This window comes from Rhinolophus hipposideros, assembly GCF_964194185.1.
Source record: "Rhinolophus hipposideros genome assembly, chromosome: 9".
NCBI classification, from domain to species: domain Eukaryota; kingdom Metazoa; phylum Chordata; class Mammalia; order Chiroptera; family Rhinolophidae; genus Rhinolophus; species Rhinolophus hipposideros.
In genome coordinates, this window is record NC_138055.1 from 52,894,144 (window position 1) to 52,912,052 (window position 17,909).

Below are 17,909 nucleotides of genomic sequence, written 5' to 3' on the forward strand. Positions count from 1 at the left end.
CGGGATTTGGGAACGGGAAAGCGAAAAAAATTCCTGAGACCGGGTGGGAATTCCTGCCTCGAAACCTTATCTGAAGTTCATTGCCTGATCTCAGTCAGGGCCTCCTGGCTGGATCCTTATGGTCTAGGACCAGAATTTCCCAATCTGTGGTCATTGTCTCCACAGTAACCAGGAACCCAGCTTGTCTGAGGAATGCTTACAGATGAGATATCAAGCTACACTTCACCTTCTGATAGCAAACCTGCATTGGGTCTCTCAACTCTGCTCTGCACTCCCCTGACCCAGGGGTTAGAAGCCAAGGGGTGGCTAGTGCTTTCCAGTGTGTAACTAACATCCGCCTTGCTGCCCCACTGCTCTGTGACCCCTCACCTCCTCATACATTCTTCGCAGGAAGTCAATCTCCTGGGTCAGGGCCTCCGCATTGGCCTCCAGGTCTGACTTGCGGAGGTAGGCGCAGTCCACGTCCTGAAAGGCAGAGGGCGGCACAGCAGTCTCACTGGGGGACAACACACAATTCTCCCCACCAGCGATGGGCACCCCAACCAGGGTGGACACACGCCCTGGAGTGTGCTCATCCCAGTGCCTGGTATGGCACCGGCGCAGTTAGAGGTGAGGTCAGGAACAGGGTTGGGGAAAGGAGGGAGACCCTGAGGTTTCTAGGCACTTCTAGTACCCACTGGGATGATTCCTGTAGAATCCATATTTTGTACTGTCACTGAAACTTAGGATGGCGTATAAAATGGGTCAATTCTAATGATGCCCCACCTCTCTCTGCTGTGGAATCTCATGGAAAGAAATCTAGAGCTATGGTCAGAGAAGCGGTCTCAGGGATCAGCTCTGCCCCTTTCAAGCCAGTGTGACTCAGGGCAAGACCCCTGACTTCTGTGCTTCAGTTTCCTCACGGTAACCCCTGCCTTCCTCATATGGCGATGGTTGGAAGGACCTGAGGAGAGTCCACGTGATGGCATGCTTCCCAGTCAAGTCTAAGGGGTGAGGGACAACAACACTGTTCATGCCAGCATTTCCCAATTGTTGCTGGCCAGAGGATGTAGCCATCTTGTAGCGTCACATGCTCTTTCATTCACAAATAGTTATTGAGTGCCTACTCTCTGCCAGGCATAGGGCCGAAGGAGGTGGGAAGCCATCGGCCAGACAGGAGTTACCACAGATGGGGGAGAAGAATGCCCTGCCTGAAGCAGGCAGTGTGCTCTGGTGTCTGAGCCATCCAGGGGGCATTGGGCACTTGGAAAAAGGAATAGAGGAGAGACTGGGCTATGTGATTCTGGGGGAGTCACTCAGCCTCTCTGAATTATGGAGAGCTCCCTCCTGCCTCCGTTTTCAGGTCTGAGTTGTGGGACCAGTATTCTGGGGTCACTTACCTTCTTCAGGGCTACAAATTCATTCTCGGCAGTGGCCCTCAGTGCCACTTCCTCTTCATACCTGTGGGCAAAGAGCACAAGGTTCAGTGGCTAGAACTTCAATAGGCTGGGATTTGAAGAGAGAAAAAGAGAATGAAGGCCCAGATAAACACATTCCAGGAAGTGGATATTTGGAGGTGGTCATAGAATCAAAAGTGTTGGCTTAGAAGGGACCTTCTCCATCCCTTTCCTCTTGGCACTCAAACCAACCTGTGTCACCCAATGCGCCTCCTGTTTTAGGAGCGCTCATTCCTGATGTGGGCCAGGGCATGTGCCTTGTGCATTTTCCTCTCTGCTTCTGGGCTGTAACTCCCTGGAGGGCAGGAAGCCTGCCCTAGTTCTAGTTTGCCCCCTTCCTCTCCTTTCTTACCCCTACCTCACCTCGGGGCCCGACACAGCTCATGGAACAGAGAGTAGATGTTCAATGAATGTTTGATGAATTAATGAAATAAACACATGATGAGGAGGTAGTTGGAGCAGCTCAGATTTCCTCCAGTGTTTAAATTCCCATCCCAGTAAAGAAAAAATTTCCCACAGGCTTCCTGTCACTATCTTCTTCCTACTGGCAAATTCCTCTAGTGGTCTAACCCCAATCAATCCTGCGTTGACGTAATCCCATTATCTTTCTCCAAACCCTCTTCCCTGATGCACTCACTTCTTCTTGTAGCCCTCCATCACCTCCTGCACGTGGTTGAGCTCCGAGGCCAGCCTCCCGCTGTCAGCCTCCGCACACTCGGCCTCCCGCCTCAGCGTCTCGATGTAGCCCTCAAACAGCGGCTCCAGGTTGCTCTCGCAGCACTTGCGGTTCTGGTAGAACTGCCACTTGGTCTCCAGCAGCTTGTTCTGCTGCTCCAGGAAGCGCACCTGCCATTCGAGGTGGGAAAGTGTAAGATGGCTGCTGGTGTCCCAAACCCAATTTGGGGAAATTGCTTTAAGGTGAATTCCCAAAGCTGGAGCTGAGCACAGATGGGACAGACGTAGACAGTGGGAGACAAGGCAACTTCTGGATTTCCTGATTATCATGTATATCTGGATATTCCAACTTAGGGATGTGAGCAAGGGGCTGGGAAATGTCAGGCCCTGTCCTCAGGTGGACTGAGTACTCTCTCGCGTAGCATGAGTCCAGGTAGCACGTGGTCAGGAGCCAGGTAGGTTGCTGAGCCCCTACATGAGAAGCATGAGAACTCAACCTGTTAGGCAGAGTTACTAGACTCAGATCTCAGTGTGAGATTTCTGGCGATGGGTATCAGGGAGATGATGTCACAGGTCATGTAAAGGGAGCCCTGCTACCCTGGCCCCTCGCCCACTTCATCTGGTAGCTGGACCCAAGCTTTGGACCCTCTAGCCCCAGGGGTCTGGAGAGCTGGAGAGGGCCTGGGCTTGGAGTCCTGCTCTGCCTCCCACTGTTGGTGGGCTCTTGGGCAAGCCCCTTGCCCTCCATCTCTGTCTGCTTTCTCTCTGTGTACACTCAAAGGCCTGGACTGGGGGTACAGTGATTCTCAAATAGGAACCCTTCAAGTCAGAACCCTTCAATCTGACTTTAGGATTTGCCATCCTGTTGTACTATTTTACTCATGATTGATCTCGAAATGGAGTCACTTAACATTTAGACTTAAATGGAGCTAAAGGGGAAACTTTATATTACCACCATAGTTGTAAAAACAATACCACTATGCATTCATGAAAGGAAATCATAAAACATTAAATTGTAGCTGAAGCTGTTCTCCCAGATGGTTCTGAACCTGAGGCTTGCTCTCTTTATTAAAAGTGGGTGAGTAGCAAGTATTAGAGGGACGTTGGAGGCATATTGGCCCCTACTGAAATTGTCTCCATTTAATCAAAAGGATTGAAACACACATGGAAGGAGGTGAATTTTCTCATCAGGTGTTTCAATGTTATTTAATATACCACCTAAAATTATCACAAAGTATCAGCCCTCCCCATCCCACGTTTCTAGAGAGATTGGCCTGGGAATTCCCAGATTCTCTCAGGACCCCTGGGCTCAGGAAGGGTGCGCTCTAGGACACCCACCTTGTGTGTGGGGACCCTGCCTATCTGGACAGACGTTGTATAGAATAGCAGAGCCATTAAATCAGGAGCCCCCGCCCTATACGCAGGCGTAGCTCTGGGTCTGGGGCCAAATGTGTGTCCATGTCCCCCATCACCGGGGAGCTCACCAGGACCCCATCCCTCCTGCCCTGGTCATCCCTTCGGTGCCTCGGCCAGAAAGGGAAGGTGCAGGACGGGTGTGATCAAGGACACCCACCTTGTCGATGAAGGCCGCGAACCTGCTGTTGAGGCACTTGATCTGCTCCTTCTCCTCGTGCTTCACGCACTGCGCGTTGGGGTCGATCTCCAGGTTGAGGGGCGTGAGCAGGCTCTCGTTGACAGACACGGTGGTGATGCAGGGCGGGCTGGGCCCGCACACGCCGCCCGAGCGGTACCCGAAGCTGCGGCCGCAGGAGCCGGAGCGGAAGGCCCCACAGACACTCTGGCTGCCGAAGGTCCCCGCGAGGCCGCGGTAGCAGGACACGCCCCGGTAGGGGGCGGCGGTGACACAGCAGCGGCCGGGCCGGGGCCCGCAGGCCGAGGCACAGCTGAAGGCGCGGACCCCACAGGGGGAGCCCAGGCGAGAGGGCAGGCAGGACATGGTGCGGCGGCCGTGGCGGTCACTGGACCCCAAGCCTGCGCGGCGCCTTATATCGCGGGCGCGGGGAGGGAGCGCGCGGCCGACGCGTTTACGAGCGTGGAGGTCGGCCTTCGGGCCTTGTGCCGCCGGGAATCAAAGCAGCCGGGGCCGCCCGGCCGCCTCCATAAAACAGCGTGCGCCCCCCCCGCCCGCGCTTTACGAGGCCTGGAAGCGCCTGGTCAGCTCCGCCCGCCCTGCGCTCCGGTCTCGGGGCGGGCCCCCTACGCCCCTTGGCCGCACTCGTGCGGGCAGCGCGGGAGCGTCGGCTCCGTCCCCGCTCTGGGCGCACAGCCGGCCTCTCCTGGGGCCCAGCCCCGTGAAGCCACCCTGCAGGCTGGGAAGCCTGTCTTAGTTATCTCTGCAGCTCCGCGCGCGTGGGGAGTGTGTGTGTGTGTGTGTGTGTGTGTGTGTGTGTTGAAGGACAGGAGTCTCTGAAGTCAGTCCTGCATTTTCTTGTCATGACCTTGGACAGGTGAATAACCTTTCTGAGCCTCAGTTTCCTCGCGCGAAATAGGGATAATAATAGTACCCATCTGAGAGTTGTTGGGAGGACCTAATGAGATAATAGACGGGAATGCATTTCGGGCCCTACCTACCACTTAATAAGAGCCCCATAAATATTTGTTTGTTTGTTCTGTTTATGGTACTATTATTGATTTGCCATTCATCTTGCCTCCCTTTGGGCAAAAACTTTCTCTTCTCAGCGCTCAGCTTCTCTCTTTTTTTCTCTCTTCTCTCTTCTCTCCTTCTCTCCTTCTCAGAGCTCAGCTCATTGTAAGTGTGGCACTCTCACCCACCCTTTCCTCTCCTGGAAATTGCTTTCTGTGCTCTTCCCCACTCTGCTAGGGGGAGGGGAGGGACTTGTATTTATGGAGGGCCTGCAGTGTGTGAAGGTGTTGTAAAGCCTTAGCTCAGCTGAACCCCAAGCATCCTTCTGAGGAAGGTGAACTCAGAGTGGTCCAGTGACTTCTTTAACGTTTTGCATTGGCGGCTCCATAGAGGGGCAGAGTCCGAATCTGAAGTCGGCTCCCAGCCCTACCCCATGCTGGCCCCTCCCAGGGTCTGAATCTTTGGGGGCTGAATGAGGGTTGAGTTCCTCTGGGAGGCAGGAGCCCAGACTGCTAGGCTTTGGGACCTTAGAGAAATAGGCCTGACCCAAAGCTGCCTTCCCCTCAAATGATGCTTGGTGATGGCCAGCAACTCTAGAAAGCTAAGCCCATTATAATGGAAGTTAATTATGTGCCCAATTATGGACAGAGGAAACCAGAGTACGAACTCAGCAGCAAGTATTAAAGAGAAGTATGCAAATCATCCTTAGCTTCCTTTGCTTTTAAATATGTGTTATTATTGTGCAAAGGATAATTTAATCCTGGAACCCCAGAAGTCATCACTGCCAACTGTGCCGACTTTGGGCTGCTTGGCATCCCATTTCCAGGGAGTGCCCCGCTGCCCCCTTTGCTGTCTTTCCAACACTCTTTTTTTTAAATTTGGGTTTCACCCGTTTTTCCCCTAATGTTCTTTTCTTTTCCAGGATCCAATCCAGGATCCCACCTCACACTTAGTCAAAAAAGGAAGACCAACTATGAGATGGATTGACTCCATAAAAGACTCATAGGCATGAATCTACAGGAGCTGAGCAGGCTGTTGAGGACAGGACATTGTGGACACCACTTATTCATAGAGTTGCCAGGAGTTGAAGCTGACTCTGGCACGTAACACATGTTCTTCTTTCATGTATGACAGTTCCTGTCTTTCCTGACTTTGAGACTTGTGAGCACTGGTCACTTATGTTGTAGACTCTGTCCAACACTCTTGTAGGCCTGAATCCCTTTGGTCCAGCCTTGACCTTGGTCTAGATTTGGTTTTGCCGTTTTAGCCCAAGCTTAGTTCTGTCCTCTGGAGAAGATAGAATCTAGTTCTATGTTGTCTTGTGCTTCCTCTCCCAGCTTCAGCTAGAGTCACCAGCTGTGTGACTTGTGGCTTCAGGATTATGTATTCCTACTACAAATTTCTCCAGGCAATGGTAGTGTTGGAGAAGTCTTCCTTTTGTGTACCCCTCTCGAGAGGAAATGGACTTACCCTGAAGCATGGAGGACTTAAATTAGACTATGGGGGCACTTACATGAAGCTTGCTTGGATCTCTTTCTTGGTTTTGGTGGGTTGATGGAGTGGAGCTTCTGTGCTGTCACCATCAATGAGGAGGTTAAAAATCAGCCTCGTCTTCATAGCTAATCAAGTGCATTAAAATCCAGAGAGAGCAGAGGGCTGCAAGCTGAGTTGTGCCAGTTAAGAACACGAGCTGAAGGAGATGTAATTGAAAGGTTTGACAGCTAGAACAGTGGTCCCCCCAAAGTGTCAGTACTAGTCTCTCACCCAGCCTCAGGGAAACACGCTCCCTGGTGTCTCCTTTATTCTTGGGATCCAGGGGAGAGAAGTGGACTGAAGCACGAGAGAGTTCAGACACAACGAAGGTCAGACTTTTCCATAGAGAGGGTTGGTCGTTCTGCTTGCTGGGGCAGAGGAAGGTGACTTTTATTCTTGGCCAGATCTTCTAGAAATAATTCCTTTGCCCGTTTTATCTTCAACCCACCAGTCTATTGACGAAAGGCTAATGCTCTGTCTTGGTTGTCAGGTTCCTTCTTCACCCCCAGTAAGCCTCAGGAGCTAATTCAAGATAGGGAGCAAACTCCTGCTGAGCACCCAGCAGGAACCAGGCTCAGAGTGTGAAGGAGGAGACTGTGGACTCAGGCGGGGCAGGCAGGCAGAGAGGACCTTAATGCAAAGCTGCAGGGTGTCTGGCTGTCATGGAGAAATACTACGTCAAGGGACTTGTTGGGGGAGTGAGCCTCCAGTTCATGCATGGCCTTGGGGCCAGAGGTCAGGGTAGGGTCCTTGGAGAAGATGACAGTTTGGTTGGGCCAGAAGAATGGTGAGAATTGGATATGCTGAGATGAGAGAGGGAGAAGGAATGGTGTAAGCAAAGACACAAGGCAATGAAGGCCATAGAATGTGAGAGGAACAGCTGGCAGTCTACTGTAGCTGAAAAATAGGGGATGGATGAGGGCAGGGGGAAAGGAGGCACGCTGGGGCCAGATGGTGGATATATGGTGGGTGGGCAGGGCAGGTTTGGAATATCAAGCTGAGCACCAGAGGTGCTTGAGCTAGACAGGGCCACGCTCAGAGGTGTGCAAGCCAATGGGACAAGGGGACAGTATGGTACATGAAGGGTGTACGTGCGTGTGTGAAAGTGTGTGTGCGTCTACTTTGGTAATCCAAGGCATCATGAAACATCCTGAACACCAATGGACCCATTTCAGAAATACATTTCTTCCTTTTCCATGGTGTAGAGTCTCAGGGGTGTTTCCGGAATCAGACATACCTGGGTTCAAGCCTGGGCTCTGCCACTTAAAATCTGGATAAAAATTACATAAACTTTCTGAGCCTCAGTTTCCTCTGTATCTAGAATGAAGACAAAACTCGCTCAGGGACGTGATGAGCTGTGTATGTAAAACATGAGTACACTGCCTTGTGCATTGTAAGTGGTCCATAAATGCCAGCTGGTATTATTGTTGTTGCTGTGGTTATTTCCCCTCTATTACCCATTGGTCACTCCTGATACTTGCCCTGGTGACCATGCCCCTTCCCCACCCCCACGCTGAGCTAGCCTGCTTTTCCAGATCTGGGGGTTGTGGCCTGCTGCACGCTCAGGCTCTCTTGGCTGGGGCTCCCACTCAGACTGGGCTCAGAGCTGAACAGAGACGTTCTTGTAAAAGTGTCCCAGAAAACAGGGAGTCCTTTGAGAAACTGTCAGGAGAGGGTGGTCCTGTGCTTGTGGTCCAGTTGAGGAAGAGTCTTGGCAGAAAGGTGAGGAGTCTTGAAGGCACGTAGGAAGGATGGAAGTGGATGGGTAGGCTGGGGGTTTCAGGAATCGACATACTTGGAACCCTCACACCATATCATTTATGTACATCTACCACCTTCACCTTCCTGTGACAGGAAATAGCTGAACAAACACTTTTTGGTTGTCGTTGATTTTGCCATATCTTGGTAGGGTAGACACCCTCTCTCTCTGGCCCTGCCAAGGGTCTGATGTTAGAGCTTGCCTTGAAGACCCTGCCTGGGGAGCCCCTGGAAGGCTCTTCCTCTCAACACTGCCAGGGTTCCCTCCTGCACCCTGACAGGATGGCCTGTCCTTTGTCCTTGGTCTCAGTTCATCTTGTGGCCCAGATTGGAAGCCTGAGGTGTGAGTCCAGCTGACCACCTGAAATGAATCATCCCAACCCAACCGCCTTTCCCATCCTTAATTATCTCCCAAAGTACAGAGTCCACAGGCCTCGGCTGACTTTGGCTCTTCAGGCACCCTCAGGCCCTCAGCTATGGAAGAAATGCTGCCAAGGTTCCAGAGTTGCCTGAGTGTAGGATTTGCCAAAGCCCCATCTTGATGATGTTACCCCAGGAGAGAGGAGAAATGACTGAGATTCCCCAAGTCCACAAAGATGACGAAAAAGCCACTCCACCTGGTGAGGTGGGTAGACCCAGCTGTCTGGCTTTATAAAACGGATAGGCCGTGAGAGGGAGGTCAGAATCCTCTCTTCTTCCTCTGGCTTCATGTCCTTCAGCCTGGAGTCACCTGTGGACGTCTTGCTTTAGCTCCCGCAGTGGAGTACTCAAATCCAGCCCCTGTAGGACCACTTAAAGATACAGTTCTGGCCATAGCTTCAGCTGTGTCTCAGCCTGCAGACGCCGGCCTGGCCACTGCTGTGTCATGGCCACTGCCGACCACATCCTTCCTGAACCCCAGTCATGCTACGGACTCAGTTGGGGCACTGATGGGGAGTCAGGAGCAGGAAGCATGTGGTCCATGTGAGTACTCAGGCTGATAGAGGAGATGGACACACATCCAGGTCTTAAGCAGACATAGAGAAATGCATATAGGGTAGGGGGTCCTGATTCGATAGCATTGTTATTATATACGACATAGTGGGGACTGCTAGGGTCATGCCAGCTAGTCATTCATTTGTGTGCTCAGGGCTGGGAACGTTGAGGAGGGGTGCTCTGATGTCTTAGGGCTCCCTGAGGTAATTTTCCAGGACTAGGAAGTGTCTGGCACAGTGTTGGCTCATAACAGGCACTGAGCAATGTTAAGAGAACAAATAGATTTGTCTCTAAGTTTTCCAATTGACCATAGGCCAAAAAATAAAATTGTTTACATCATTTAATTGTTGTAAATTAAGATGTGCTGGAGAGGATATGAATCTTTTATACATTATTGATCACAGTATAAATTATTATTATAACAACTTTGGCAAATAATTTTGTGTCTTGTAACGCTGAATATTTGACTATCCTATGACCCAGAAATTCCACTCCTAGATATATATCAAAGAGAAATTCTCACATATATGCATCAGGGGACATTTAGAAAAATGTTCATAACACCAGCTTTGTTAAGAGGAAAAACAAAACGGAGCAATAATAGAATTACACCAAGTGTGGTATATTCACTCATTAGAATATATGAATCCTGGTGGAGGCATTCTAGTTATATAATTTTATTACTATTTTTTTTAACAAGTGCCTGTGAAAGCGATACCCTTTTAGTTAAAATAAAACAAAACAAGAACAACTGAGAAATACTTTTTTAGGTATGTGCATGTAGGTGACAAAACTAAAAAAAAAAAAGCAAAGGAATGATGACAAATTCAAGGTAGTGTGTAGGTAGATATAAATTATTAGTAATGTTTTGGTTTTATATTGGTAAGTGGGCTCATGGGTATTTAATTTTCATTATACTATTAAATAAATAATGAAATCAATATGTTATTTATAAGAAGTGAACCTAAAACATGAGGTCATAAATTGAAAGTGAAAGAACATGTTAAGATGATTGGTTATAGGATCAGAGTGCACTGTACACAGTAGGAACGAGTAATTTTTCATGAAAAGTTATTTATTTCAGTTTATGTGCATGAATATGTATGCAGGTACTGACTCATGATATAGAGTATATTTTTTATTTTGAGTTGTGGTTAAAAGTTTACTACCCTAAAGAACCTCTTGCTGAAGTGCACCAGTAGATATATTCCCAAAAGTTCATAGCAAAATACACAACAAAAATACACACATGCATAGGAGAATGATTCATACATTGGAATACTACACAGCACTGAAAAATAAACAAAATGGATCAATCTCACAAATAGACGGCTGAGGAGAAAAAAGCAAGTTATAGAAGCATATGCTGCAATTCTATTTATATAAAGTGTAATGGGAGGCAAAACTAAACAATTGCTAGGAGTTCAATAACACATGACAAGATAATAAAGAACAGCGAGAGAATGCCTAACACAAAAGCCCAGAATAACAGTTACGTTGGAGATTTGATGGGGTCAGGGATGGGGGATGCTGTGATAAGGAAGGGGACCACAGGGGGCTTTGAAAGTACTGGTGGGTACACAAGGATTTGTTTTATTACTGTTGCATTTAAATCATTAAATATATGCTACATACACTTTTTTGCATGTATGAAAAAAAAACAAAATGTCAACAGCAACTTGTGCTCTCTAGTTCCCCGGTTACCTCTTTGGTTTAGAGTCTTCCCTCCAGATTTCCTACCTAGTCTTATAACTAGAATCCGCAGTCCTCATCTCTACCTCCTGTCCATCTTCTATATTGCTACCAGACCTCCCTAAATCGTGCCTCACACCAGGTGACTCGTCTGCTCGAGCACCTTCTGTAGCTCCCCACTGCCCACTCCCGAAGCTCACACTCTACACATTTCTCCCAGCTGAATTTTCCCCATCCTCCTCCTTCCTTCAAGGCCCGTTCTAGTCCACGGACCTTCAATTTCCCATCTGGGCTCACAGAATGGTCCCTGAGACCCCCTGTCAGAATTCTGCAATTGTAACCAGGTGAGGTCACAAAGCCCCTAGGAAGGAGAGAACTTGTCCTCAGAGGTGAGGATTCTGGGAGCTCCTTGGGCTGGAGCTGGGCTTAATGCTCACAGGAGGCTTGGAGGAGACAACAGATCCATTCGTCATGGTGAGAGTTCTCCACACAGCTCATTGGCTTGCACTGGGTAAAGGGTCTTGGACTCTACCCAGATCTGCTGGACCCAGCCAGCTGCAAGTTTGTCTACTGTGTCTACAGCTTTTGGGAATGGGAACAGGAAAGGGTAGTCAGTGGGAAGAGGGCAGCGATTTGGGGGAGATGATGTTTTTCAGTCTATTCATATCGAGTTCCCCACAACCCATCTGCCCTGGAAAGAAATTTGCACTGCGCTGGTCTGAACAGTTCCTATTCTTTGGGTTGAAGGCTGTGCATGATGATATCTGTCCCTCTGGGTGTACAGCAAAGAGCCTGGGCTTAAGATTCTGTCTGGCTCAGCTGTTGACTGGCAGGGGACTCAGGTCTCTCTGAGTCCCCCTTTCTCGCATGGTAGATGTAATAAGCATCAGCTTGTCCAGGGAGAGATAATGGAGACAGTAACATCTACCTGGCCTACTTCACAGATGGCCGTGGGCCCCAGTGAGATGGCAGAGCTCAAAGACTTTGAAGAGCATAAGGCAGTGAGCCAGCATCAGTTACTGTACGCATCTGTTTACGTATTGGGGCGTGGAGACAGGGTGCAGGAAGAGAAAAGACCCACTGGTTTCGTCCCTTATAGGCAGCCCTTCCCACAGTGGTTTTCGTTTGCAGAAGGAGCCAGAATCTGGATTCCTGTCTCTGATTAATAACATTCATCAAGTTAAGGAAGTTTACTCATATTCTTAGGTTTTTAAAAGTATTTTTAAAATTAGGAATTATTGTTGAATTTTATTAGATGCTGTTTATGTTAACTTAGATGATATAAGTGGTGAACGGCCATTAATTTCCTAGAGTTTAACTACCTTTATTCCTGGGATAAACCTTATGTGATCGCAGTCCAAAGACTTGACAGATTGTTGCCCTGCCTTGTTGCCTTTTGTCCCTGAGTTCATGCTACCTCTGGCATCTTCAGGCCTGGTAGAATACCCACCACTGCGCCAGCCAAGTGCATTTCATTCTCCCAACAACCCTTGGGAGAATGAAATAAGAATAGGAAAGATCAACACCCCCATTTTACAGATGGAGAAACAGAGGCCCCGAGGAGTTAGATGATCTGCTGTTGATAACACTGGATGGATTGGTCCTGGAACTGTCTTGCAGGCTCAGTCCAGTGTTCTTGTTTGCTCTCCTCATCTCCGTTTCTCCTCCTTACTCTGCTGCCCCCACCCCACAGTGTGAGGAGATAAAGGCGACTATGCAGAGAGACACACAGAGCCTGAGGCACAGCAAGGAGGAGCTGAACAGGCTTAACCAGGCCATCCAGAAGCTGACCGCGGAGGTGGACAGCGCTAAGAGTCAGGTGAGGGGTGGGAATGAGGGATGGCAGAGTAGTGACGGCCAGGGTATGTCCATTCTTTATGACAACTAGACTAGGGCCCCTCCCCGCTATCCTTTGGGATAGATGGACAGAGTTTCTTTGCAGATATCTGAGCAAATAGGAGTGTGGCTGTATATTATGTTTACCTTTGCCTAGGTCTACCTATATTTCATGTGGATAAGTGATTGCCATGTAGGTAAATGAACAATTATGAATATGTATACTTGTTTATATATTGTTTTTATGCGTATGTACATTTTTATGTCTCTGTGTTGTGTTTTTTTTTTGTCCTACATAGCATGAAATTTGAGTTCATCTTCACAAATTCTAAGATTTTATCTAGAAAGCCAGTTTTCTGGGTTCTCTTTAAAAATGTGCAGATCTGGCCATATTAAACTATGACCCCACATGATAACGTTTGGCTGGAGAGGAGAGGCCTCTATCTTCTCTATCTTCCTCACATGGGGACATGTCTTTTGTGTGCCACGGCCCTCACCACTCCAAACTGATTCCTTTGACGCCAAGGCAGAGGATTTTTGCCATTTATCAACACCTTGGCTACCACCGTTATATCCCTGTAGAAGAGAAAAGCTTCTAGATAGAGAAGTTATGTCTCTATCTAAAGCAGGGAAATTAAAGACTGGAAACATGAAAGAGGTCTTGGTGATTTCAGGACAATGAGAGCATGCATATTCCTTTGTGGAACTGGATACTATTGATATATAGTTAACATTTGGTCTTTACCTCTTGATGTCTCTAGGCAGGCCTCTGTAGGTAGGTTTCGTATTTGCGACTCAGGTTCTAGACCTTAGAAAGGACAGGTTCCCACATGAATGCTTTCTTTCTCTCAACCTCTTTCCCTCTCAACCTCCTCTCTTTTCTCCCAGCTGCCCTCTCTGTCAAGCCATCTGCCTCACGTTCCACCCACAGAGGTTAGGGGGTTCTGCTTCCCGATTTTTCTTTTACAAGTGACTCAAGCTCTGAGGGAGATTCATGCGGGTTCTCTCTTCTCCAGGAACTGATGACTTTCAGGTGGGGGGATGAGCTGTTCCGGTTCTAGGGGTGGCAGAGTGAGAGGGTAGGCAAGTCAGGGTTCAGTCTTCCACCAGCCACAGCTGCTCTGATCCTCCCTACTGGTTTCCTAAGCAGCAAGCACACCTCAACCAGGCAAGCACTTATTGGTATTATCCCCCACCCCCAAAACTACAAACTCTACTCTCCTGTGAAGAACACGATAGCCTTCTTGTTAGTTTCCCTGATAAGACAATAATCTCAGCATTATGTGCTAAGGAGCATTTGATCCTTCTCGGGTCTGGGCTCCTGTTAGAAGTGTCATTATACTAGATGTGAAAAGGTCGCTCTCAGTCATCCAGATGGCTGGCCCCAAATCTCCTGGGAACAGGGCAGACATACAAACACGTTTCAGACTAGGCGTGCTCCCTCCACATAACAATCTGTGACTCTCATTGGCCTTCCAGCCTCTAAAAATGTCTGGATCCTTGAGGGGGGAGGGATGAGGACCAAGGATGTTCCTTTCCCCTCAGCCCTGCGAACTAGAGGGAGCCAAGGACCTGCCAGCTCTGCAGGAGGAGGGTGACTCAGGCAGTGTCAAGGGCAAGCTCGTCTGGCTGGAGGGCGCCCTGCAGCAGGCCAAGCAGGACATGGTGAGGCAGCTGCACGAGTACCAGGAGCTCATGATCCTCAAGCTGCGCCTGGACTTTGAGATCGCCACCTACAGGCGCCTGCTGGAGGGCGAGGAGCACAGGTGAGGGCTGGGCAGTGCTTCAGACGTGGCAATGGTGAGGAGGGCAAGGGCACCGGCAGGTCGCCACCTGGGCCTCACCAGCTGGGAACGGGGTGGGGACAGGTGACCTGGGTATCCAGGGACTTGCTCTCCTGAGCCAGTTTTTCCACCATTTAACACACTTTTAGGCAAAAGGTCCCAACCAATGAGCACGCCCCTGGGTTGGGGTGACTCATGAAGTCATTCGCCCCCCAGGATCGGAGAGCAGGGGTCCATTTGTCCACCACGACAGTTGCAGGGACCACGGCCCAGCCAGGGGGAACAAGGTCCTCAGTGTGGAGTAACTTCTTCTCAGTTCTGCCCATCTTCCCAGCCCTAGGCAAGGCAGAGTTTATGGAAACAAAGTAGGGCCTGGCTTTTAACTTTAGACAGCAGGGGGACTGGACTCACTGGCTGCCAGCTCCATCCGGGGGACACCAGGCTGAAGGGAGGAACAGGGAACCCACAAAGCAACAGGCATGATGCATATATTACCTCCTTTAAATCTATAAAATCCCTGGGAGGGGTTCTATTAGCCCCATTTCACAGATGAGGAAACTGACTCTCAGAAAGGGCAAAGGACCACCTCAAGGACACATAGGTAGAAAGAGATTGAGTGAGGCTTGACCAATATTCTTCAGATAATTGAGCTGTCTTCTCTGTGGTTTCCTTTAAAATGCCCCTCCCACCACAGTCTCCCCTTTCAGGATGTTTAGGTCAAAGAAAACGTAGATCTTTTGCTTTCTCTCTCCAAGAAGCCATCAATAAAAGTGAATTATTTAAATTTAAGGGAGAAAGGATTGAGTGTAAAGGTCCAAAAGGAGTCTTTACTCAAAAGGGCTGTGGGGACCTGAGAGGACCAAGGAGCATGCAGGATGGAAAGGTTTCTGCCTGTCTGGAGAGCCAGGAGTATTTTGTCTTGGAGAATGGAGACTATTACACCTGGGAGATAGATCCATTCCCCTGCTTTCTCCTTCTCCCTTTAGGCTTGGCCTGGGATTGGGGGCAGGGAGCGGCTGTAAGTAAAAAACACGTGTAACTTGGGTTAGAGGGGCTAAATCTTAATCTCCTCCTCCAACTTTTTTTGTGTATCTCTTAAGGGAGAAAGGGTCTGCTTCCTCTGTGTGTCTCCCTTTGTGTGGGGGGGCTGTTTCTTCTCTTGGGGGTGAGTCTATGTTTGTGTGTGTTGGGGGGAAGGGGTCCCGTGGCCTGTTCTTTGCGGGGAGGTTCTGTTGGTTTTGCCTGGGATGTGGGAGGGAGTTCTGTGGGTTTATCCTCATGGACGAGACTGTTTATTCTTGGGTGGGGGGAAATCTGTGTCTGATTTCTGCGGGGGAGGGATTCTTTGGTCTGTTTCTTAAGGGAAGGAGTCTGTGTATCTATTACTTTGGGGAGTTTGCACGTCTGTCTCCAGGTGGGAAGGAGGGTCTATGCGTTGTCCCCTGGAGGAGGAGTCTGTATGTCTGTCTTCTGGGGAGGAGCCGGGTAAGGGGGTTTCCTCCCTCCACCAGCCGCTCTCTTCCCAGCCCTGGGCAGCGCTTCCAGCTGCAGGCCGGGCTCAGCCTGGGGTCCTGCCGCCTTGCGGCCGCCGGGAGCGGGCTCCAGCGCCCTGGAGACAAGCGCCCCTGGCGGCGGCTGCGCGCTCTGCGGCTCCCCAGACGGTGCCGGCGACTTCAGCTGCAGAGGCTGCCGAAGGTGCTGAACCCTTTGTTTTTACCCGGTCCAGAAGTCAAAGAACCGTAGCTTTTACCCCAAAGACTTAGCCCTTTGTCTCAGATGCCCCTCCAATGGAGCTGACCCTCCCCTCCCGTCTCCCTCCTGTTCCTCACCCGTAATATAAAGTCTTGGGGTGCTGCTTTGCCCCTCTGAACTGCCCTCACCCCTCTTTTCCTTGGACTCCTCCTTTGCAATAAAACGTTCTGCAGTGGACTGAGCTTCCAGGCTGTTGGCATCTTCATTCCTCAGGCAATCCCCAGAATGAAGACAAAGCTGGCCAGATTTGGCAGTACCAAGGGGCAACCCTCCTCGCCGGGGGTCCACAGTCAGCACTTCTTGGCAGAGGAGTTGAGAGCTGCCTTCATTCATCTACTCACTCTTTCTACACACACTTATTGACTGGCGTCTCAGGGTCAGGCATAGCGCTTGGTGAGCAAGGCAGCACTGGGTCTGGGCCCTCTGGAGATGACCTTCTGGTAAGGAGGCAGGCTATAAACAAGGAAACACACCAGAAAGAGAATAGAGTGGGGTGGGGGTGAGGGGGTGCCTTCTACTGCCCAGGCAGGGGCCCTTGAGGACAGGCCCTGGGGAAGATGGCCCGTGCAGATTGGGGCTGGTGGATATGAACACAACTGGGTGGCTCAGGCCCCAGGCCGGAGTTCAAGTTTAACAAGTGATTTGATGGTGGGCTGGGAACAACAAATTTTGGTGGAGGAAAGCATGTCTTTAGAATAGATTGAGGTTCCAGCTCTGCTTCTACTCCAGGTTTGTGGTGTAGATTGGTTTGAGTTTTCACAAGGCAATTGGATTTTGGGGGACAGAAGATAGGGCAATTTGGAGGGCTGGGGTGGCCAGAGAAGTGCTGGGTTTCTGGGTTCTTTTCTTGCCACACAGCCTTGGGAGAAGCCTCGGATCACTGAGCTCACATTCTTTTCTATTGCACAAAGGATTACAACATCAACGCATCTGGGGAACAATAGTTCCTGCTTTCTATGTTCTTGGGTGGGGCTAAGGTGCCGTCATTGACCAGAGGCTCTGGCTTTACCTTTTAAGGTTTGCTAGTGCCAGGGTGTCTGCTGTGTTTTCCTGGATCTCTGCCCGAAGAAGAACAGGTATCTAAAAGGCCCCCTTCCTTGGTAAACAGAGCAATCTCAGGCAAGAGGAATGAGACTGAAACTTGGCTGGCAGGCTGCCACCCAACCTGGAGGGTATTGGATACGGCCCCACCGGACTTATGTATCAGCCCCAGTTGACCCATACTGACTGACACCAACTGTGTAAATATTCTTAACAACACTCCCAGTGGAGCTGCTCTTGAAAGCAAAGCCTCTCCTCAGAGCTTTTCCTCTGAGCCTCTGCTCTGAGGAGGGGCTCTGTGTTCCCTGCCTTTTGCTAGGAGTTGATGACATTCTATGATTTTCAAGGTCAGGTGTTTCCAGCTCTTGCTATGTTGATCACCTGTGGGAAGGGCAGAAGAAAATACCCCCAGGAGTTGTAAGCAGGATTTCTGATGAGACTTCTGTAGCCAGCGTCACCGAAGACTGGTTGTTACCCACATTTTTCCTTCCGAAATCCTAAGCCTGACGTCGGTCCAGGAAATCCTAGTGGCTGTGGGCTCAGATTGGAGTCCCCTACTGGGCCAGGGGCACATAAGTCACCAGCAATGCTTGCGGTTTGGGGACTGATTCTCTGAGTGGCTCCCCTGGCCATGAGCCACATTCCAGCCTGGGGTGGGAGAGAATGACCTGCTGCATTTATGGAGTCATCCACCAGCCTGTTTAAAAGCTTTGTGAGTTGGAGTGACTTCTGAAGGGAGGAGAGTTGTCACCAGTGCAGTCATTGCTTCTCAGTAGAAGGGACCACAAGGAGTCAGCCCTCTGTTGGCTCCTGGTGCCTGTC

The 17,909-nt window shown here is 49.9% G+C and overlaps 1 protein-coding gene across 1 annotated transcript in view; it reads right to left on the reverse strand.

Moving 5' to 3' along the window:
* Positions 1-4,467, reverse strand: part of LOC308502478 (keratin, type II cuticular Hb1-like) — a 7,711-nt gene extending 3,244 nt beyond the window's left edge. The window contains exons 1-4 of the mRNA XM_081060330.1: positions 3,685-4,467; positions 2,074-2,282; positions 1,380-1,440; positions 370-465 (exon numbers count right to left, since the gene is read on the reverse strand). Of these exons, the coding sequence (XP_080916456.1) occupies positions 370-465; positions 1,380-1,440; positions 2,074-2,282; positions 3,685-4,068 (750 nt within the window). The 5' untranslated portion in view covers positions 4,069-4,467. The remainder of the gene's footprint in view (positions 1-369; positions 466-1,379; positions 1,441-2,073; positions 2,283-3,684) is intronic.
* Positions 4,468-17,909: the final 13,442 nt, after the last annotated feature.